Raw genomic sequence first — 17,090 nt, forward strand, 5'->3', positions numbered from 1 at the left:
AAAAAATGAATCTATTTCGATTGACCGCCTCAAACCTGCTTTCGAAATGGAGGGTGTCTCCAAAACAGGCAAAACCACAAATAGCCAAAAGAATGTTCGCTTTGCGAAAAACTAAATGAAATCTCAAGTTAAGAGACAAACACTCTCACAATTCTTTTTCTATCGCGACTCCGTCACTGGTGGGGGGTTCTGTGGTGTTCGCCTGTTCAAATTAAGTGAATTGGGAAGGACAGCTTTTTCTCATCACTTGAGGTCTGCGATATTAAGGGTTAATTAGGGTCTCAAGTAGATAGTTAGAGAGCTTAGGAGATAACGGGAGAGTCGGGCAGGACACGCATAATGAGCGCGAGAAATGCGTAGCCTCGCGAAAGTGCGTAGGTGCGTGAGAAAGGACAGGTGCGCGAGAAGGAATAGGCGCGCGAGCGTAAGGCGAGAGAGAGAAGGTATAAAAAGGAGCATCCGATCGGATAAGCTCTCTTTCTTAATACTCCGGTATACCGCGACAATACTGTTCTCCTGCGCACGATTAACATAATAAAGTGAATACAATTGTAGAAACTTACAAATTTATTGCAAATCGAATTTTGCTTCCCAAAAGCCTCTGCGCTCTCTTCCACCACCATTTCCGAGGAAATGTGTGCCCGCACCCGAGGTGAAAGGATTTTGCGTGCGAAGGACAACAAATTTTCTTATCTTAAACGGTCGTCTAGGTTGGCGTGGCTGGGGAAAAAAAACACGGGACACGATTTATTGGCGCAAAAAGGAGTGGAGCTGGATCGGTGACCTGGTGAAAGTGGTTTCAAATTTTTGGGGACACAAATTATCGAACCGTTGGCCGAGGTTAGAAGAGAATGAGGTCAGATTTGGCCTGGGATAACACATGACAATTGATAGGTTAAGCAAGATAAGCAGGAATGTTGTTGACGCTTTTCTAACATATTGTTTTTATTTTATATCTGCAAACAGTCTCATTACCTCGCACAAACACGACAATTTCACGGCAGTTGATAGGCGTTCCATTACATAGTGTCATCGTGGCACAATTGAACATGCTCTCCCTCGGTCAAATGTAGTTGTTTCCCATTCCTAGTTCCGACGGGATTTGAATCCCTCCTTACTCATCTCACGGTCACCACTGTTTGCTCTCTGACTCGTCGCTTTCTTCCCGTGGATAAGGTTAATTACATTCCACCGAGGCAACGCCAGCATGCATGCTAATATAATGTGCATTCACCTCGACACTTCAGGGACACACACACACACAATGCTTGGGATCGAAATGGTTCATTTAACCGGACGGTCACCTTGAGCCACTGTGCCTGCTCTACCACGTGTATGCATGTGAAAGAACAGCGACGGGCGGTGGGGATTGAATTCCGTTCCGGAGATATTCACCATGAAAGATCGGGCACAACCGCTCGCCCCCGGAGATGGTAATTTCATTATCCGTCCTCTAATTAGTGCGCGTTTCATTTTACTTTCATGACAATTTAATTTGATCTTGCACCATAATGAAGTCAAACTGACACCTTCACTGCCACCCGGAGCGGAACGGAGGCGCTTGGGTTGGAAATTATTTTTCTCAACGCGGGGCTAGTTCGCGTTACCAGAGCTGGGATACAAATTTTCCTCGGAAGTACCGCTCTTGGAAAACAACGTATTCATTAACACAGCCAGCCGATCCGGAGAAAGCACTGCAGCTCATACATTCCATGTAGTAGCAGTCTCGGCTATATCCAGCATTCTGGGGAAAAGAGCATCAACGATTAAACCATTTCTAGGAGCGAGTGATTCTGCAAAATAATCGAATCATTTGCGCTCCTTGAGCCACGGAAGTTTCAACACGGCTTAGTGGCAGGTGAGTGCTCAATTCACTGTTTACATAAATCCTGCCACAATGTTGCTCGAGACCCGTAAGTAACCGTTCTTGGAACTGTTGTTGACGTGCTTTAATCTTGCGAAAAATTAATTCTTTTCACATCACTCCACAATATCTTTGCGGCCAATTGCACCGCACCAACTGCTGGGACAAGAAGCCGGGAGATGGTGCAAAATCCCGCAAGCGCATCACACAACTGGCGAAGATGCCGCAGCTCCGATTGGCTCCCCACATCTACCAGTTTTCTCACACCACGTCGTGCTTTTCTGCTTTCCCTCTTTTTCCAGAAAACCGCTGCATAGAGCTCCACTCACCGGATGGCATCCATTCGTGCATCTTGCGAGCGATGGATCCACAGGAAGCGACCACATGGTTCAACGCGCTGCACTCCGCCATCGGCAAGAGCACTCAGAAGGCGCTGCTGGACGCCAACCGGGCCCTGGTATCGATCATCGGCGAGCTGAAGCACATCGGCTGGCTGAGTCGGCGGAGCGGTGGTGAGCAGGTAAGTACACACACACACAGGAGCACAGCAGAAACCGGCCCCAGCTCACAGGCACTCGCTGCTTTGGTGCGCCTGGTGGGTAGGCTATCAGTACAGCAGCTGGCCGTGCGTTGCACAACACTCGGTTGCACACACAGCGCCGTTATTGGATTGGAGAGCCGTCGAAGATGTTTTGTTCACATTGGTGGACTTGTGTTTGTTTCGCACAGATCCGCGGAGAGCGCATTATTTCGCCCCACCCAACACCGCAGGCTGCTAACGCCGGCGAAGGTTTCCAAAAACCCTCAAACCGCATCGGGGCAGCAGAAGCATTTCGGACAGACAGCGCACATGTACAGACACGCGCTACAGCTTCTGCTGGAAAGTTTAATTATGCTGCCCTGTTTTAATTGGACACCCGTTGCACGGTAACGGAAGTGCAGCGTATTATTGTGTGTTTTTTTGCTTTGCTTTGCATGATGTGCAAACGCAAAAAGTTCCCTAATTAAATGGTTTGCTTTTCGGCGGAACCGTTGAGAGGTGTTGGGCATGCTGATAGTGTTTACGTATGTGGGACACTCTCTAATTGAGCATCAATTTTTCGGCACTTTATCAAGCACCCTGTTTATCATCAAAATGGGTCATGGAATTCGATGTTTTTTTCTTTTATTTTTTTGTGAGCTGTCATTAATTCTCCAACATTTCAAGCATAACCACAACACATCGACCAGACCTAAAATACCTTAAGAATTCCTTGCCCTAAAACTTATCCCTTGCTACATTTCAATCGAGCTGTCGTTCATTATCGACTCCATTGACTGTGATGTCTGTTGCAATCAGCTCGGAATGTGCACCATTTGCACTTCGAGTTCGATTGCGGGGCTGGGGGTTCAGGTTTACTGCACGGAAAATCGAGCTCTCCCGGGTGCAAGTATGAAAACGAAAATGGCTTCGGCTAAAAAGGAGAGAAAACAACCAGTACCTTTAACCACAATTGTGTACACCAATCAACAAACGAATCGGATTGGGTGTGGAACTTTGTTCCCCTTGCAATGCTTGGTCCCGTATTCTAGGATGGCTTAGAAGAGGAGGAGCACCCCAACGGAAAGGGTGTGTGTGGAGCATGGAAACTCATCAACTTTTATCTCTGCCTTTATTCGACCATCGTCGTTTCGAGCAAAGTTTTCATTTCGTTTGGCCCTTTTCTTATGTGCTCGTTTTTCTCACTGTTTTTTAACACATACCCCTTTTTTACTTCATATTCCGTTTTCATTTTCGTCTCCCCAGAACGGACGCTCCAGCTCGGAAAGCTCCGACGAACTGGACAAATGGCAATCGATTTTCGTGGCAGTAACCGATCGAGAGCTGCGGTAAGTAAAGACCATCCGTGCCGTGCCGTGTCTCACCTCACTTGTCCGCTTGTCACGTTTGTCTTCGGGATTTTATGCTTGTCTATACCTTCCCGCTCCCTTTCCGATCCTTCTACATCTTTTCCTTTTTCCTTCCATCCGATCGTTCGAGTTTGTTTGGCGGTCGTCGGTAGAATGGAGAGTAAATTGAAACCAGCAGCCAGAAAGACGGACTTTCAGCGTGTCCCTTGCGGGAAAGTTTTCCAGCCCAGCCCAGCCCGGCGTACATTACTTGGATTTGCTGCACTTTTGTTCGTTCCCATAATGGACGTATTACTGAACCGAACAGGAAAGGCACATAAAACATGCTCACTGTGCACAGCACCATGCGGGAAAAGAACGATGAATGTACCGCATATCGTCTCAGGTTTTCTCTGTCACTTTTCACCACACCCCGTTATGGTCACACACACACACACACGCTCTGGATGGTCGGAAATATATCTTCCACGTGGCGCTGGCATTCACTAAAACTTCTGCAGCCAAACCATCGCCCATGAAGATAATGTCCAGATGATTGTTTGTGGCTGTTTCGGACTGTTTCTTCCTCCCAGTGTACGCCACTTTAAGCTGGCTGGACACCGGGTGCCAGATTGATCAGCTGTTGGCTTTCCTGGTTGCTTTAAGAGCTTCAAATTCACTACAATCGGACATCGAGTTCCTCATCTCCACAACTCTTTTGCTTCTTTTCACATAAAGTAATTACACTTTAATGGATTAAAATATTATGAATGCTTACAATACGCAAGCATTGTTCGACTCAGTGCGCCCAAACCAAACTGTTACCATCACATCCGGTTAATGTTATGATAAGTAGCGGAAAGACTTTGTCCAACTTTTACCCTTTTCCCGATGCCCGACGCCAGATGAAACCAAAATCACGTTTCCGTATGGCTAGGGAAAAACTTTAACCAAACACACATCGGTCGGAGCGGTTTTGCTCAAGACGCGGAAGCGATCCGTGACCTCCTCAGTGTACAGGAGAGCGGGGCAGGAGTCGTGGGCCCACTCCGTGACGGACGGAATAACGCATGCTTTTAGCCCGAAAGTTGATCCCTCGCGTTTGTTTGAGCGGTGGCTCCATTAAGCGTCTTGGGCTATAACGTTTCTTCGCATGAAATCCGTTTTACCCATTGCCGTACGGTGCGGCAGTTTGAAGTCGGCTTCCAAAAGTCGATGATTCTTCGGACGCAGAACTTTGTCTTTGGCTGGCACGCTGCAAGACTGAGGTGGGAAAGTTCGTCGCTCACTCGGTCAGGTAGAAGCAGGCAGTAGAAGCGTGGGAGCTAGGTGAAACGGTGTACTGCAGTCCGAAAAGTCACGAACACAATCTTCCGCGTACAAACCGAAGAACCGAGCAAACTTAACCGTACACACAAAACAACACATGTCTTGGCTCGTTTAGAACACTCTCTTCCCCTGGGTACTGAAACTAACACAAGTCGAACACAAATCAAGGGTTTTGGTGGGGGGAGAGCGCGATTCACGCCACTAGCCGACGGCTAGGAATCGAGTTTTCACCACCAAGTTTGGCCACGATTTCCCGAAACATTGATATGCGCCCGACGCGCAAAGACAAACTCCTGCATGTGCGTCAGTGTACCACGGGCGCACGTACCGACTTTTATCTAGCGCTTATCACGCTTTTCATTCTCCTCGCCCACCCACACCTTCTCCTCACTCGCCGTGGTAGATATTTGTTTGCAGGGAAACTGGCTGTACGATAAATTACGCATAAAATCTTGCGGTTAATAAATGTTGCATGTAGCGTGGAAGAGCAAGGCGACCCAACGGAGGAACAATCCCATAATGGAGGAGGTACGGGCCGTGGTTGTAACATTTGTAATTTTACAAATATCTTTTTCCGAATCGCGTTCTACTGACTGTTGCCCCCTGCTCGAAGGGAAGGCAACGGTGGGAAGATGTACTTCCCAACCGACTTGTACGATCCTTCCGACCGTTGTCATCGATTCCAAGCTCGCTACCGCTAGGAGGAAATGAAAATTTACATCCCATTCGGCATGTGGGTAAGCCAGTGCGAAATCTAACCGGTTGTGGAACACAGCTTTCGTATTGCCAGCATCGGCGGATGGTGGTACTGGCAAAGGCTTGTTGCTTTCAAAGTAAATCCAATTACTCATTCCCTGTTTGGGGTGGTGTAGTAAAAGGGTGAAACAAAGTTCCGTTGTATGTTTTGCAACGCTTGGTAATGTTTAACGATTTTATAGTTGGGTGCCTCTGTGTCTCAAAAAATATTTGAAAAAAAGAGCCTAAAATGACGACAATAGGAAACGCAATTTCTAAAACACATTTAGAAAGTCAAACTATCGTGAATTTAACTATTGAAGTACTAATTCAACAAACATGGTCAACAAAGCAATGCTCAGCCTCAGTTACCAACTACTGGCACGCGACGAGCTCCTCTAGGGATGTTTCTCAGTTTTGCCCGGTTTGTGTTTTACCTCCTAAAGACTCATCGTTCTGCTCGAATGCGAATCAGCGTTTCCAGATTGGACAAACATTCATATGCTTCCATCTTGATAACGCCGACTGTCGGTGTGTGCGGTTGTGAAAGGATGAAATCGTAATTGTCCACAATGGCCACAAGTTGATGCAAGGGAGACGGTGGCGCATTCCAAGCTTGAGCAATCGCACGTAACGCACTTTCGTATCTTCATTGCAAAGGACGTCACCACAAAACTCCAACCACACATACACACACATACACACAACTGTATGTACACATCTTCCAATCTCGACAGACACGAGGGAAGGTTCAGCTGTCAGCTTGATTAAGGAACCTCGGGATCAAGCATGTCTAAACTAATATCAATTCGGGGAATGTAGTTGGCACACCACGACACCAGTCAAAGGGATGGTCCGTTGGTGGTGCAGTCGTAAAAGATAATGGTGCTTCTCCGCCCTACCGTACCGAGGTTCTGGAGCAGATCAAATTGAAAGCTAGCTAGCCAGCATCGAAACCGAACCGAAGGAATGATTAATTTGATTTACCTCCTTTTCTGTGAACCTCCGCCGCTCAGGCACACACATACGACCTCCCCCTGCATTCTCGGTACGCATCCTTGGGTAATGGAATGAACCGAAGCATTTCGAGACGCATCCTTCTCAGTCGGCCCTTGCAGTTGAATGGATTTCTAATTGACCAACGAAATGGAACTTGTTTGATGCCATACCGGCGACCGGGAATGTCACAATCTCGAGGAATTCCGGTGGCCAAATGTCTTAAGCCATGAATCGAACCCTTGAAGGTATTGGAAAATTGGATCCTGATGTTTGATAATTAATATACGATCGAATGGTACACGAAGCTGGAATGTCATGCTGAGTTAATTACTAGAATGCAGGCGAGGTTTTGTATTGGGAGTTCTTTCGAGTTCAATTGGAACATAATAGCATAACAAAAGATCTTTGCTGCTCGAATATTAATAAGAAACATTTCATACTTCAACATTCACTCGCTAGCAGCAACCTAAACAACCCAAACTATTCGTTCGCTACGTAAATATGACCTGATTCTAATCAACAACCGTTTACACGAATCAAAACCATACAAACACTCACTCTCACCTCACGCTCACTCCCTTGGAAAGGAAAATTAAGAACCTACACAACCTGTCGGGAAATTTCTTACCACGCTCAAACCGCTACCTCCAATCAAGAGACACGGTTCGGGGTCGGGACTGTACTAAATCACGTAATCTGAAACCTTCCTGTCGGCTGCGGAAAGTTTGTCGTGCAAACGGGGCGATAAATTGCCATCCGAGAGGTTTTTGGTTGAATTTACGAATCCCTTCTTCGATCATTCGCCTACCGGGTGCGCAAGCTATCAGGTGTGATTTCGTACCGCAGCGATGATGCCGTGTGAGATCGTCGGTTGGGGACAAATAAATCCCGCGCCCATCCCGCGGACGAAAAGGGACCCACTCACCTTAAACGGTTTGCGATAATGAAGGTGCCGAGAACGGAATGGTGCGAATAAATAATCAAATATGTAAATATGTTTCCACCAAACAGCACTCGCTCCTACTATTGCGAGTTGTCACCTTGGAAGCGACACATTTCGTGAAGAAAGATGGAAAATCAATCGCGTATAAGCTCACAAGAAATGTGAACCTGGAAAAAATGGATGTTTTATGAAGGAGAAACAATCTCGAGCAAGGTTCTGCCTCATTCTAATAAGATGGTTGAAATAAAAAAGAATAATTATGAGCAAATAATTCATGATCTTATCAGTCCGTTTACTGCGCACACTGTGTTGCTCTATTGCAAAATAGATTCATTTCACACACAATGAGCTTCAAAAGTACCTGTAAATGGTACTCATCGAACACCTGGCAGGTTGGGCTGACCATCCATCGTCCATCGTGCAACGCTGGCGACTGTCGTAAATCGCATCCCGACACTCTATCTCGACAAAATGCTATCATTCCATCTACTTGCTCACTGTTCTTCAGATTGCATTCAATGCATTTCGGCTGGACAGCCGCAAGCACTCTACGGACGAAGAAGGCAGCATTTTGTCTGCCTTGCGTACCGGCCTGTAAGAGCTTAATTATCGTCAAAGAAAAGCAAACAAAAAAAGACATTCAAGTACCATCCATCTAAGAAGCAGCAACGGGTACGTCTCGGCAGAAGTTTCATTCGAGATAAGGAACGTTGCGAGAAGGAGCATTTTTCAACCAGCTTTTCACCATCACACACACACACACAAAATGCCGGAGCTTCTCTGCCGAATGCTTCCTTAATTACTGTCAACACAAGTATTTTGTTTTGTTTAAGTTTCGGATGACTTCTTTTATGTTGCGCGCACAAACACTCCTTTCGCGCTTCGTCGTCTCCGGTGGGCTTCGACCAGACCGTTTGCCGTTGAACACTTAAATTGCATGCCGCTACATCGTGTGGACATTTGTACATTTCGGGGGAAGCTCGCTTTTCCGACTTTTTTCTCCCCCCATTCGATTGCTGTGCTTGTGTGAATTGCTTTCTGCTAATGTTTCGCTCCAGCACGGTGCTACTTACAACGCTGGCTGGCAAAGTGTAATGAGAATGCAATTCGTAGGAAAACGCTTTACAAAAAAACAAGGTTTTTCGGCATTGAGCGAGGGCTGCCATAAGCGGAGAAACGGTGCTGAGTAAATGTTGACCGTTTCATGCACTCTTGTACTTGTACAGCCGCAGTGGCGCCTAGACTTTCATCTTCACCCGTATCTGTTTACCTTTTACCCTGGCGCAAGGGAAGTACCCTCCACGCACCAGGAAGCATCGTTTTTGTTGCTTCATTTGCTTCATTTTTATCTTCACCCTTTTATCGACTACGGCAACGACGAAAACCAGCTCCGTGCAAACACAACGAGCACCAAAAACTCAACCTGCTGGCGGAAGAGCATGCTGGAAAAATTCAGTGACGGTTTTTTTGTTCCTCCACCCAAAATGGACCCGCCATCAAACCAGTTGCAGCGGCATTTAACGTTGTGCTTCACCTTTGCCCACGATATATTTACTGATTTTTTTTCTTCCACTGTTTTTGATGCTACTTTTTCGTTCTAAGAAAAATCCTTGATGGGTGGTCGAGGGCTTGCGGAGGCGGAATCTAATCTTGAAATAATTTCGCCTCCACTCTCATTTTCTCCCATGTCCTCCAGGGCAAATTGAAATATTGCAAGCACCAAGCTCATTACGAAGAAGCTAGTCGAGCGATAGAGAGAGAAAGAGAGACGTAGACAGACTCGTGCAGGTTGCCGGTTCCTTTCTGTTGACCGTTGCTTTTGTCGCTACGCTTATCAAATGCTGTCCTTTTGTTTGGTTAGACATTGTGTCCAGTTTAAGGGGGGTGACAGAAGGAGGAGGATGTTTTGTATGCTTTCACTCCTATTGTTCTCTGGACTTTGTCTCGCGTTGGTGTATCCCCTGCCCCATCGTACCCGGGAGGGGTCCGTTACTTTTCCCTTGCCAGTTTTGTTTGTTTTTATTTTTGTGTTGAATATTTTCCTTGCCCCAATCCTAACGCATACAATGTTGCTTCACGTTTTGTTTTTTCTCCACATTTTCCAATGTTTTTCTTTTGTTCCTGGTTTTTCTGTACATACACATTATCATTATTATTATTATTATTATTATTATTATTTTCCACTTTACACACGCGCGTTCCGTAAACCTTTGCACCAACCGAATGCGGATGTTTCGCCATTGTTCGTTCCATGTACCGCGACGGCAGCCTGTACGAAAGTGCACCCTGGTCGGTGGAGGCGTGGAGCAGACCGTTCGAAAGCTGTCCCCTGGTGGCCACCCGCTTAGCCGGTGCGGGCAACACATCAACCGTCGGTTCCAACTCGGTAAGTACACCCACGGCGCACAGTATTTTTGCTCTGTTTGTTCTGCTGCTCTACGCAGCAGCGCCATTTTCTGTGCTCGGCCATTTTCATCATTTTATTTGGCTTTTTCCTCCCCCTCTCTCTCTCCTCTTCACTTTCGTGTATCTTCCTTAGAGCACCCACTCGAGCGTGTTCTGCATCCGGTGCGGTACGACACGGGGCGTCGTTAGCCATTGGCTGCGGTCCGAGACAAACCGGGACATGGCGGCGTGGGCGCGCGTGCTGGTGCAAGGCTGCCACAATGCCATCATCTGTCAGCGAGAGTTTTCCTTCCGCTGTCTCTTTCAGGTGAGTAGCAGCGGGACAAGCGTTGCCGTTTAAATCCACTATAATCAAGCTGAGTGCGCTGCGTATTGCATGCCTTTAGGCGCTGAGAGTATTGATGAACATAATCGGATCCTAAAACCGATCGGCATTGAAATGAATTCGACTGAATCATAACAATTCATTCCCCTAATGATTGCACTTATTTTGCGTTACTTACTTCGATCTTTAAACGCCCAGCTCACACTCCCGCATCGAACAAAATTGATCCGATCCTGTATCATTGTGATAGGCCGCGCTTCATTCGTTCTCATTGCACCCGACTCCGCTCCTGTAAACTGTAAACGAATATTCAAAGCGCTGCTATCATGTTCCACTAAGCGTGCACAGCCGACACCTCGCACTGGGCTCCCACCGACGAGGCTAATCGTTACATAAAGCGTGATCGATTTTGCTTTAATTCCTCGCTACCCGATCCACGTTCGCGTGGCATGACGGTTTAATTAAAATGCTCGCCTTCATCCCAACCGAAAACCTCCGGGCCGGCACTACACAACAGTAACTACACCTTAATCCCAAATGCCCTCAGCAATATCAAAACGGATGAGTGTGTGTGTGTGTACGGCAAAAGAGAAAGCGAGAGAGAGAGAGTGAAAGCTAGAGAGATAGTTTTTAGCGCGAACGAAAAAGGAACCGTGTTTCATGCGTAAAGCTTCGGGTAGAATAGCTACGCTGGATTTGTTGGCACAACTGACCGTGTTGCTTGCTCGCGAGCCACTTTATTGACACGAGCCACATTTAGTTCGCCAATGTTTTGAAAAGCACGGCGCAAAACCATCACCACGCGGCCGCCATTGGCGTACCGTACGCCGGGCACCCGGTGGTTGAAGCTATCGAGCCATTGTTTTTTTTTTTTTATTCCCTACCACTACCCAAGCTAATCGGCCGTTTCCGTTCTGCTCGGTTTGAGAATCGTTGGCTGCTGCCTCCACCTACCCCTCTTCAAGGCTGGAACCGTGCGTGGCAACGAGTGTTGCAATTTCCGCCGAGCGGGATTAAAATCCCGGAATCGAATTTCGCGTTAGCGCACGGTGCCGGGGGATCGGTTATTAATTGGCAAACGGGAGCGGTGGGAATCGTGCGAGCTTTCGATTGGCTTCCTTTTGCCTCATTCATTGGCATCGTGTGTACCGGTACCACAATTTGGTCTACCGTTCTGCCCTTAAGTAGTTCCACCCTCGCAAACTCCACTCCACCAGCGTGAAACGAGAAGGCAGAGGGCAAGAGTACATTTCTCGCATTACAACCACTGCTGCTGCTGCTGTTGGAAGGCTATTTTTGGAACAGTTTCGCCTGGTGCCTGGGCCGTTGGTGGTGAGATGCAGATTGCACACCAACCGTGTACGCCGTGTGTGGGTGAGAAGGAGTGCAGTCAATTTACCGGAACCTCATCCACCGGTGCTGTCCGTGACTAAAGCGATTACGCGGGGGTGACAAAATACGACAGCTAATCGAACCAATAATTGGAATTCGGGTAGCGCACCAGGTGCGTTGCGGCGAGGTGAACGGGATTAACAGTGCCACCCTCGGTGGATGAAGGGCTCCGATCCGATGATGTTTTGGTGACAGTTTTCATCATACACTCATGCACACACACACTCACCGACATATAGTCATGTAATCTAGACGATTTTTTCCATCAGGAAAAAGAAGAAAAGGCACATACAATATTCTTTCAATTACGTCTTTGCTCTGCCTCGATTCCACAGGGACGTCCTTGTCAATTAATCGTGCACCTGGACCGTGGATTTACGCTGCTAGACAGCGGGCTTGGTCCGGCTTCGAAAGCCCTCTGGACATTCCCATTCGACAAGCTGAAAGGTTCGGCCGACGATGGCAACAAGCTGCTGTACCTTGACTTCTCCGGCACGGAGGACGGTGCGGAACTGGTAAGTCGCTCTCAATGGTCTCCACGGCCCAACAACCACCAGCGAATAGCAGCCATGGTACCTCGCACTAAGGATGTGTGATTCTCGGCACTAACATTTCAAATCTTTCTTCCCCTCTCCCCTCCTTTGTGTATCTCTACCCTCACCAGGAGCTGGACATGGAGTGCTGTCCCAAGCCGGTAGTGTTCGTGCTTCACAACTGTCTGTCGGCAAAGGTGCACTCGCTAGCATAAGCGTCCCTCGGCGCACTCGGAGGTGGTATTACAACCGGTTTAGCTGTTTACCATTTTTACTGAGCCGCCCGTCTGTAGCAGGTACGAACGGTAGAGTACTCCTGCGGGTGTCATTGGCGCGTGAGTGCTTCGCTGAGCGAGCGGATGGCACGAAACACAGACGCGCACACACACAGAGCAGCGCTCGTCCTTTTGATGTAATCTGTAAATATGGTCACCCAATTGTCAGCCTCGGCCAGCTAAGAGCCCACGTGTAAGGAGCTTTTTGCACTCCACGTGTGTGTGTGTGTAAGGAGTGACGGAGTCATGTTATAGGGCAAGGTCGTCCGAATCTTGAACCGTAAGCCGTACCACGGGTAGATGGTTCGTTCGTATGTTATTTGTTTGCATTCATTGTAATAATGTTGAGTTTTGTTCTGTTTGTCGTAGTTTGTAGTGTAATTAACAGTGTTTTAGCGGGAAAGTCACACGGTCGATCAGTTTCGTGACAAGATGCGGTTAACGCACTGCTCTCTATCCGTCATAGTATATTAATTTGTAGCGCAAAATGGCTAGTATCAGCTTGTAGGAAAATAATGAAAGTTTGTCCTGAGCATTATTTCATTCGTATCAACCCGAAATTTGTCAGAGGGTTTTGTGTTGTAAGTCACCATCCAGTATTTGACGTCATACAGTCCTCCCCTGAAACGCCCACACGATAGCTTATGGCGTCACGCTCGCCGTACTTCTATGCTCGTACTATTATCCCACCTATTTATTCCGCCGCCGGCAATCGGCAACATGAGGAATCTCTTTGCATAATTTTAAGACTTTGATCGACGATGTCAATCGGTGGATTAAATTAACGCCACGCCAAGCTCTAAGCGGACTAACTAGACTAACTTTTCCGCCGTAGGTGTATACCTGTCAGAATGCGTCCGAAGGCGCCACGTGTTCTGCAACGGTGCGCATTTTTTTGTGACAAGCATGGCGGAAGCACAGGTATCGTCTTCATTCGGCTCAAAGCGTATTCTTTTTTTCGCCCTCTTTTTCTTCGTAGAAACATACTGCTCCTAAGCGAGCCGTTGCTATCGCGCTTTGAGAATATCGATTTTAAGCAAAGAAAAACAAGCCACATCATTGATTGATGTATCGAAATTAGAAAACTTTCACAACGGCTCTTCACGCTTGAAGTGTGTTGTTGGGGCTAAAGCGGTTGTTTTATGGGGTTGGGGATAGAAAGTTGCTTCTCTGCTTTCCGAGGGGCAAAAGAGAGAATGAAAAAAAAACTAATTTCCAAAACTCGCCAGCATGATGAACCTGCATTCCCAAAAAACAGAACAGTCATTTCGGTGGGCAGTGTGCGTGTTGCACACAGCTGACATGCTGTCTTTTGACAGTTGCTTTTGCTTTTTCGTTACTTTCAACTAGTCACAAAATGTTGCAAATTGGTTTCACTTTTTCGCAAAAACTGGCAGTATTTTTTAACCCTTTCTTCACACTGTAAGGCAATTTAATTCCGCACAAAAACAACTTTTTACTTTTGAAACTTCCTTGCGCGTTTCGTGCAAATCCACCAAACTTGCTCTTCCCCGATACGAACATAGTAGTAGTTCATCAAAAATATCAAATCAAATGATGAATCTACTGTCGATGTTGAGTTTGCGTTCCACTTTTGGCAGACCTGTGTTAAATAACTGTATATTTCTCACTGGTCAATCACTAGTGAGCGCAATTAAAACCTTTGAATAGTTTGTTAAGATAGTTTGACAGTAATTACCTCTACATTTACGTACTGCTTCATTTTCATCTTATATTCTTCCTTCAATATCCCGTTTCATTTCTGTTCCAATTGCGTTTATAATTCAAAGCCAATACGCGTACATCAAGACATCACATCTCTCATATCCATGATGTTGTTAAACGTCTTCCCAATAATTCACACACTCACGCATATCGTTCTCTTCTGTATTCGACAAACCAAGACGAATGTTAAATCCATTAAAAGCAATCGAAAATACCCATAGGCAAAGATAATGCATAGTTCTAGCAGCAAGACTACCATCAAGCAATTGAAAAGAGCTTCCCTAATTGCATGGGGTCAACACCAATAGAAGCAATGTGACGCAGAGACTGGAATGATGATGCAAAATAAATTGATTTGTGTAACATATCTGGGAAGGGAAAAAGGAGTACATGTGCAAAGCTGCTGCAAATCAATTCATGCTACACAAAAACGAATGCAAAGAAAGAAACAGATGAACATAACAGTGGCGAAACGAACGGGCTAAAGCGCAAGCATGCATTGTTGAGTTTGTGTTTGTAAAATCTACTACTGTTCACTTGGAGTCGAGTTCACTATTAGACCATTTTCGTTTCTTGTTAACAGAAGCCTTGCTCCCACGGTACGAATTTGTCAGCATATCCGCAAGGGATAAGTGTTCCATCCATCATCGTAACTGGCGCAGGAAACATGTGTTACTATGCAAGGGCATTCTCTCGGCCCAGAGCACGCAATCAATTCTAAGCGTTAACAACAACAGTTCGGTTAGGTTGTCGTTACAAGAACCATTTAATACGTTGGGGACTGGAAAAGATTCAATTTTTACTTCACTCTCCGCCCGGCGTATGCATAAAACGATGATGGATGTGATGAGACGATCAGTGGTGAGATCACAGGACGCCCGAAAAACGTTCATAGCATCATATCAAGCTGTACACTCCTAGCGTAAGTTCTTATCTCGAGCGCGTTCTGAAATGATATTAAAACGATCACATTTCCATACGATAAGCAAGATTGATCTTTCTTCCCTAATCGAACCATCTCTCTGTAAATAAATCTCTCTTTCTTACTCCCTACAACACCCATCGCGGGTTCCCTCGTTTGCCAAGCGAAGGAAGTGCATCTGAGAGGAACAGTACCTTCAACTAATGAATAATAAGTACATTAGGCGCGCGCACACACACAGCAGAGTTACAGCTTTTGCCAGTGTAATCAAATGAGTTTGATACGTTCTGGATGTGTGTGGTGTGATGATCCTGAAGATTCCATAAGTGTTTTTGTGTGTAAGTGTACATGATCTTTATAGTCAGATGTAGCTGAAACAAACTAAAAGCTGTAGAATACTGAAAGCAGTTGATGGCAATGCAAACGAAAGTTTTTGCTTCCCAAAGGTTGCAAAACAAATCTAGGCGTAAACAAGACTCTTGGCAGATTACAAGAAGCTTGACAAGCTGACCGATAGAGCAAAACCCGTTTTACATCGGATCAAAACACATTGCAGAAAAGGAAAAGAAAACCAAAGTTGTACTTTAAGTGTGACGTTTGCTAGCCATCTTAACTCATCAACCGGTGCAGTGGAGGAACCTTGTACTTTGTCTTTCTTCCTAAAACTGTACGTCGTGTAAACATGTTCCATGTAGATGTAAAGTGATGCAGTGCATTGTATGGTGGAAAAAATAGTAGCAAGCAAATGTAAGAAATCGAAATGCTGACATAGCAAGCTGAACACAGCAAAAAAGCGAGCCAATGATTGTCGATATGCTCTTCGGTTGAGTCATACGATATAAATCGAACAGAATATAATTCGATGATACATTCGAATATCTTCTTTTTTCTCAAATCTGATTGTAAACGACAGCGAGACAGCGCGAGAGAAAGAGAGATAGAGAAAGAGAGAGAGAGAGAGAGAGAGAGAAAGAGAAAGAATTTAAGCAGTTACTAGAGAAAGCATTTTGTGGTGATGTTAGTATGGAAATGGAACATTAGTAGAAAGTATCTAAACGACTCGCTAGAGAATTCAAATCAGTAAGGTTGAAACAAAAAAAAACTCAACTAATTTGTAATCAAATTTAAAGCAATTAGACAAAAAATGTATGTAATAGAACTAATGCGTATGAAAGTTTAGCGGAGTACATGCATACAAACGAAAAGAAGAATGGTAAAGCATTTTGGGAAGAGAAGTGAAACACAAATCCAAAATTGTACGGAAATGTCTTCAAATCAATCTTTTTTCTCTTTATCAAACAAAAAAACACACACATACACACTACTACAAGCTGGTTCAAGCAGCTTCCTAACACCATACTAAGCATTAATACTATACAGCGTTGAAGGATAGTAACAGCAGAACAGAACGAATAGAGTGGAAAAGAAACCGTGTGCGGGTGGCCAGAAGGAAACCGAAAGGGGGAAAAGCTACTAATCATAACGAAAGTCAAAAGGGCTTGCCAGTAAGTCCACCACGAAAAAAAATCAAAAATAAAACAAACTGTATCATAATTGCTGACATTCCGCTGCCTGTTTGCGTGTGATTTGTTTACCGAAAGAAATGAAGGTTTCACGAAATAATGAGCTTTATTTAAATGTATTGAACTCATCTTTTTCAGCAGTATGCTTTGGTTAATGTAAATATTGTATGTTTTTGTTTTGCAGCAACTATCCCATTCCGAGGGATTCACAAACGTTGCAAACTTCACAAGCCAGAGAATTTAATTCATG

General features: G+C 45.6%; 2 protein-coding genes across 10 annotated transcripts in view; one reads left to right on the top strand and one right to left on the bottom strand.

The window, feature by feature from the left end:
* Window positions 1-16,878, top strand: part of LOC120904244 (beta-1-syntrophin) — a 106,407-nt gene extending 89,529 nt beyond the window's left edge. For all 6 annotated transcript variants that reach the window (XM_040314100.1, XM_040314104.1, XM_040314105.1 and 3 more), the window contains exons 7-12: window positions 2,167-2,384; window positions 3,651-3,733; window positions 10,008-10,125; window positions 10,279-10,452; window positions 12,198-12,377; window positions 12,527-16,878. In XM_040314100.1, coding sequence (XP_040170034.1) covers window positions 2,167-2,384; window positions 3,651-3,733; window positions 10,008-10,125; window positions 10,279-10,452; window positions 12,198-12,377; window positions 12,527-12,610 — 857 coding nt within the window. In that variant the 3' untranslated portion in view covers window positions 12,611-16,878. The remainder of the gene's footprint in view (window positions 1-2,166; window positions 2,385-3,650; window positions 3,734-10,007; window positions 10,126-10,278; window positions 10,453-12,197; window positions 12,378-12,526) is intronic.
* LOC120904243 (heat shock protein DDB_G0288861-like) overlaps window positions 1-17,090 on the bottom strand; it is a 121,038-nt gene that overhangs the window by 100,057 nt on the left and 3,891 nt on the right. The gene's annotated exons all lie outside the window — the stretch shown is intronic.

Source organism: Anopheles arabiensis, chromosome 3, assembly GCF_016920715.1.
Source record: "Anopheles arabiensis isolate DONGOLA chromosome 3, AaraD3, whole genome shotgun sequence".
Taxonomy (NCBI): Eukaryota; Metazoa; Arthropoda; class Insecta; order Diptera; family Culicidae; genus Anopheles; species Anopheles arabiensis.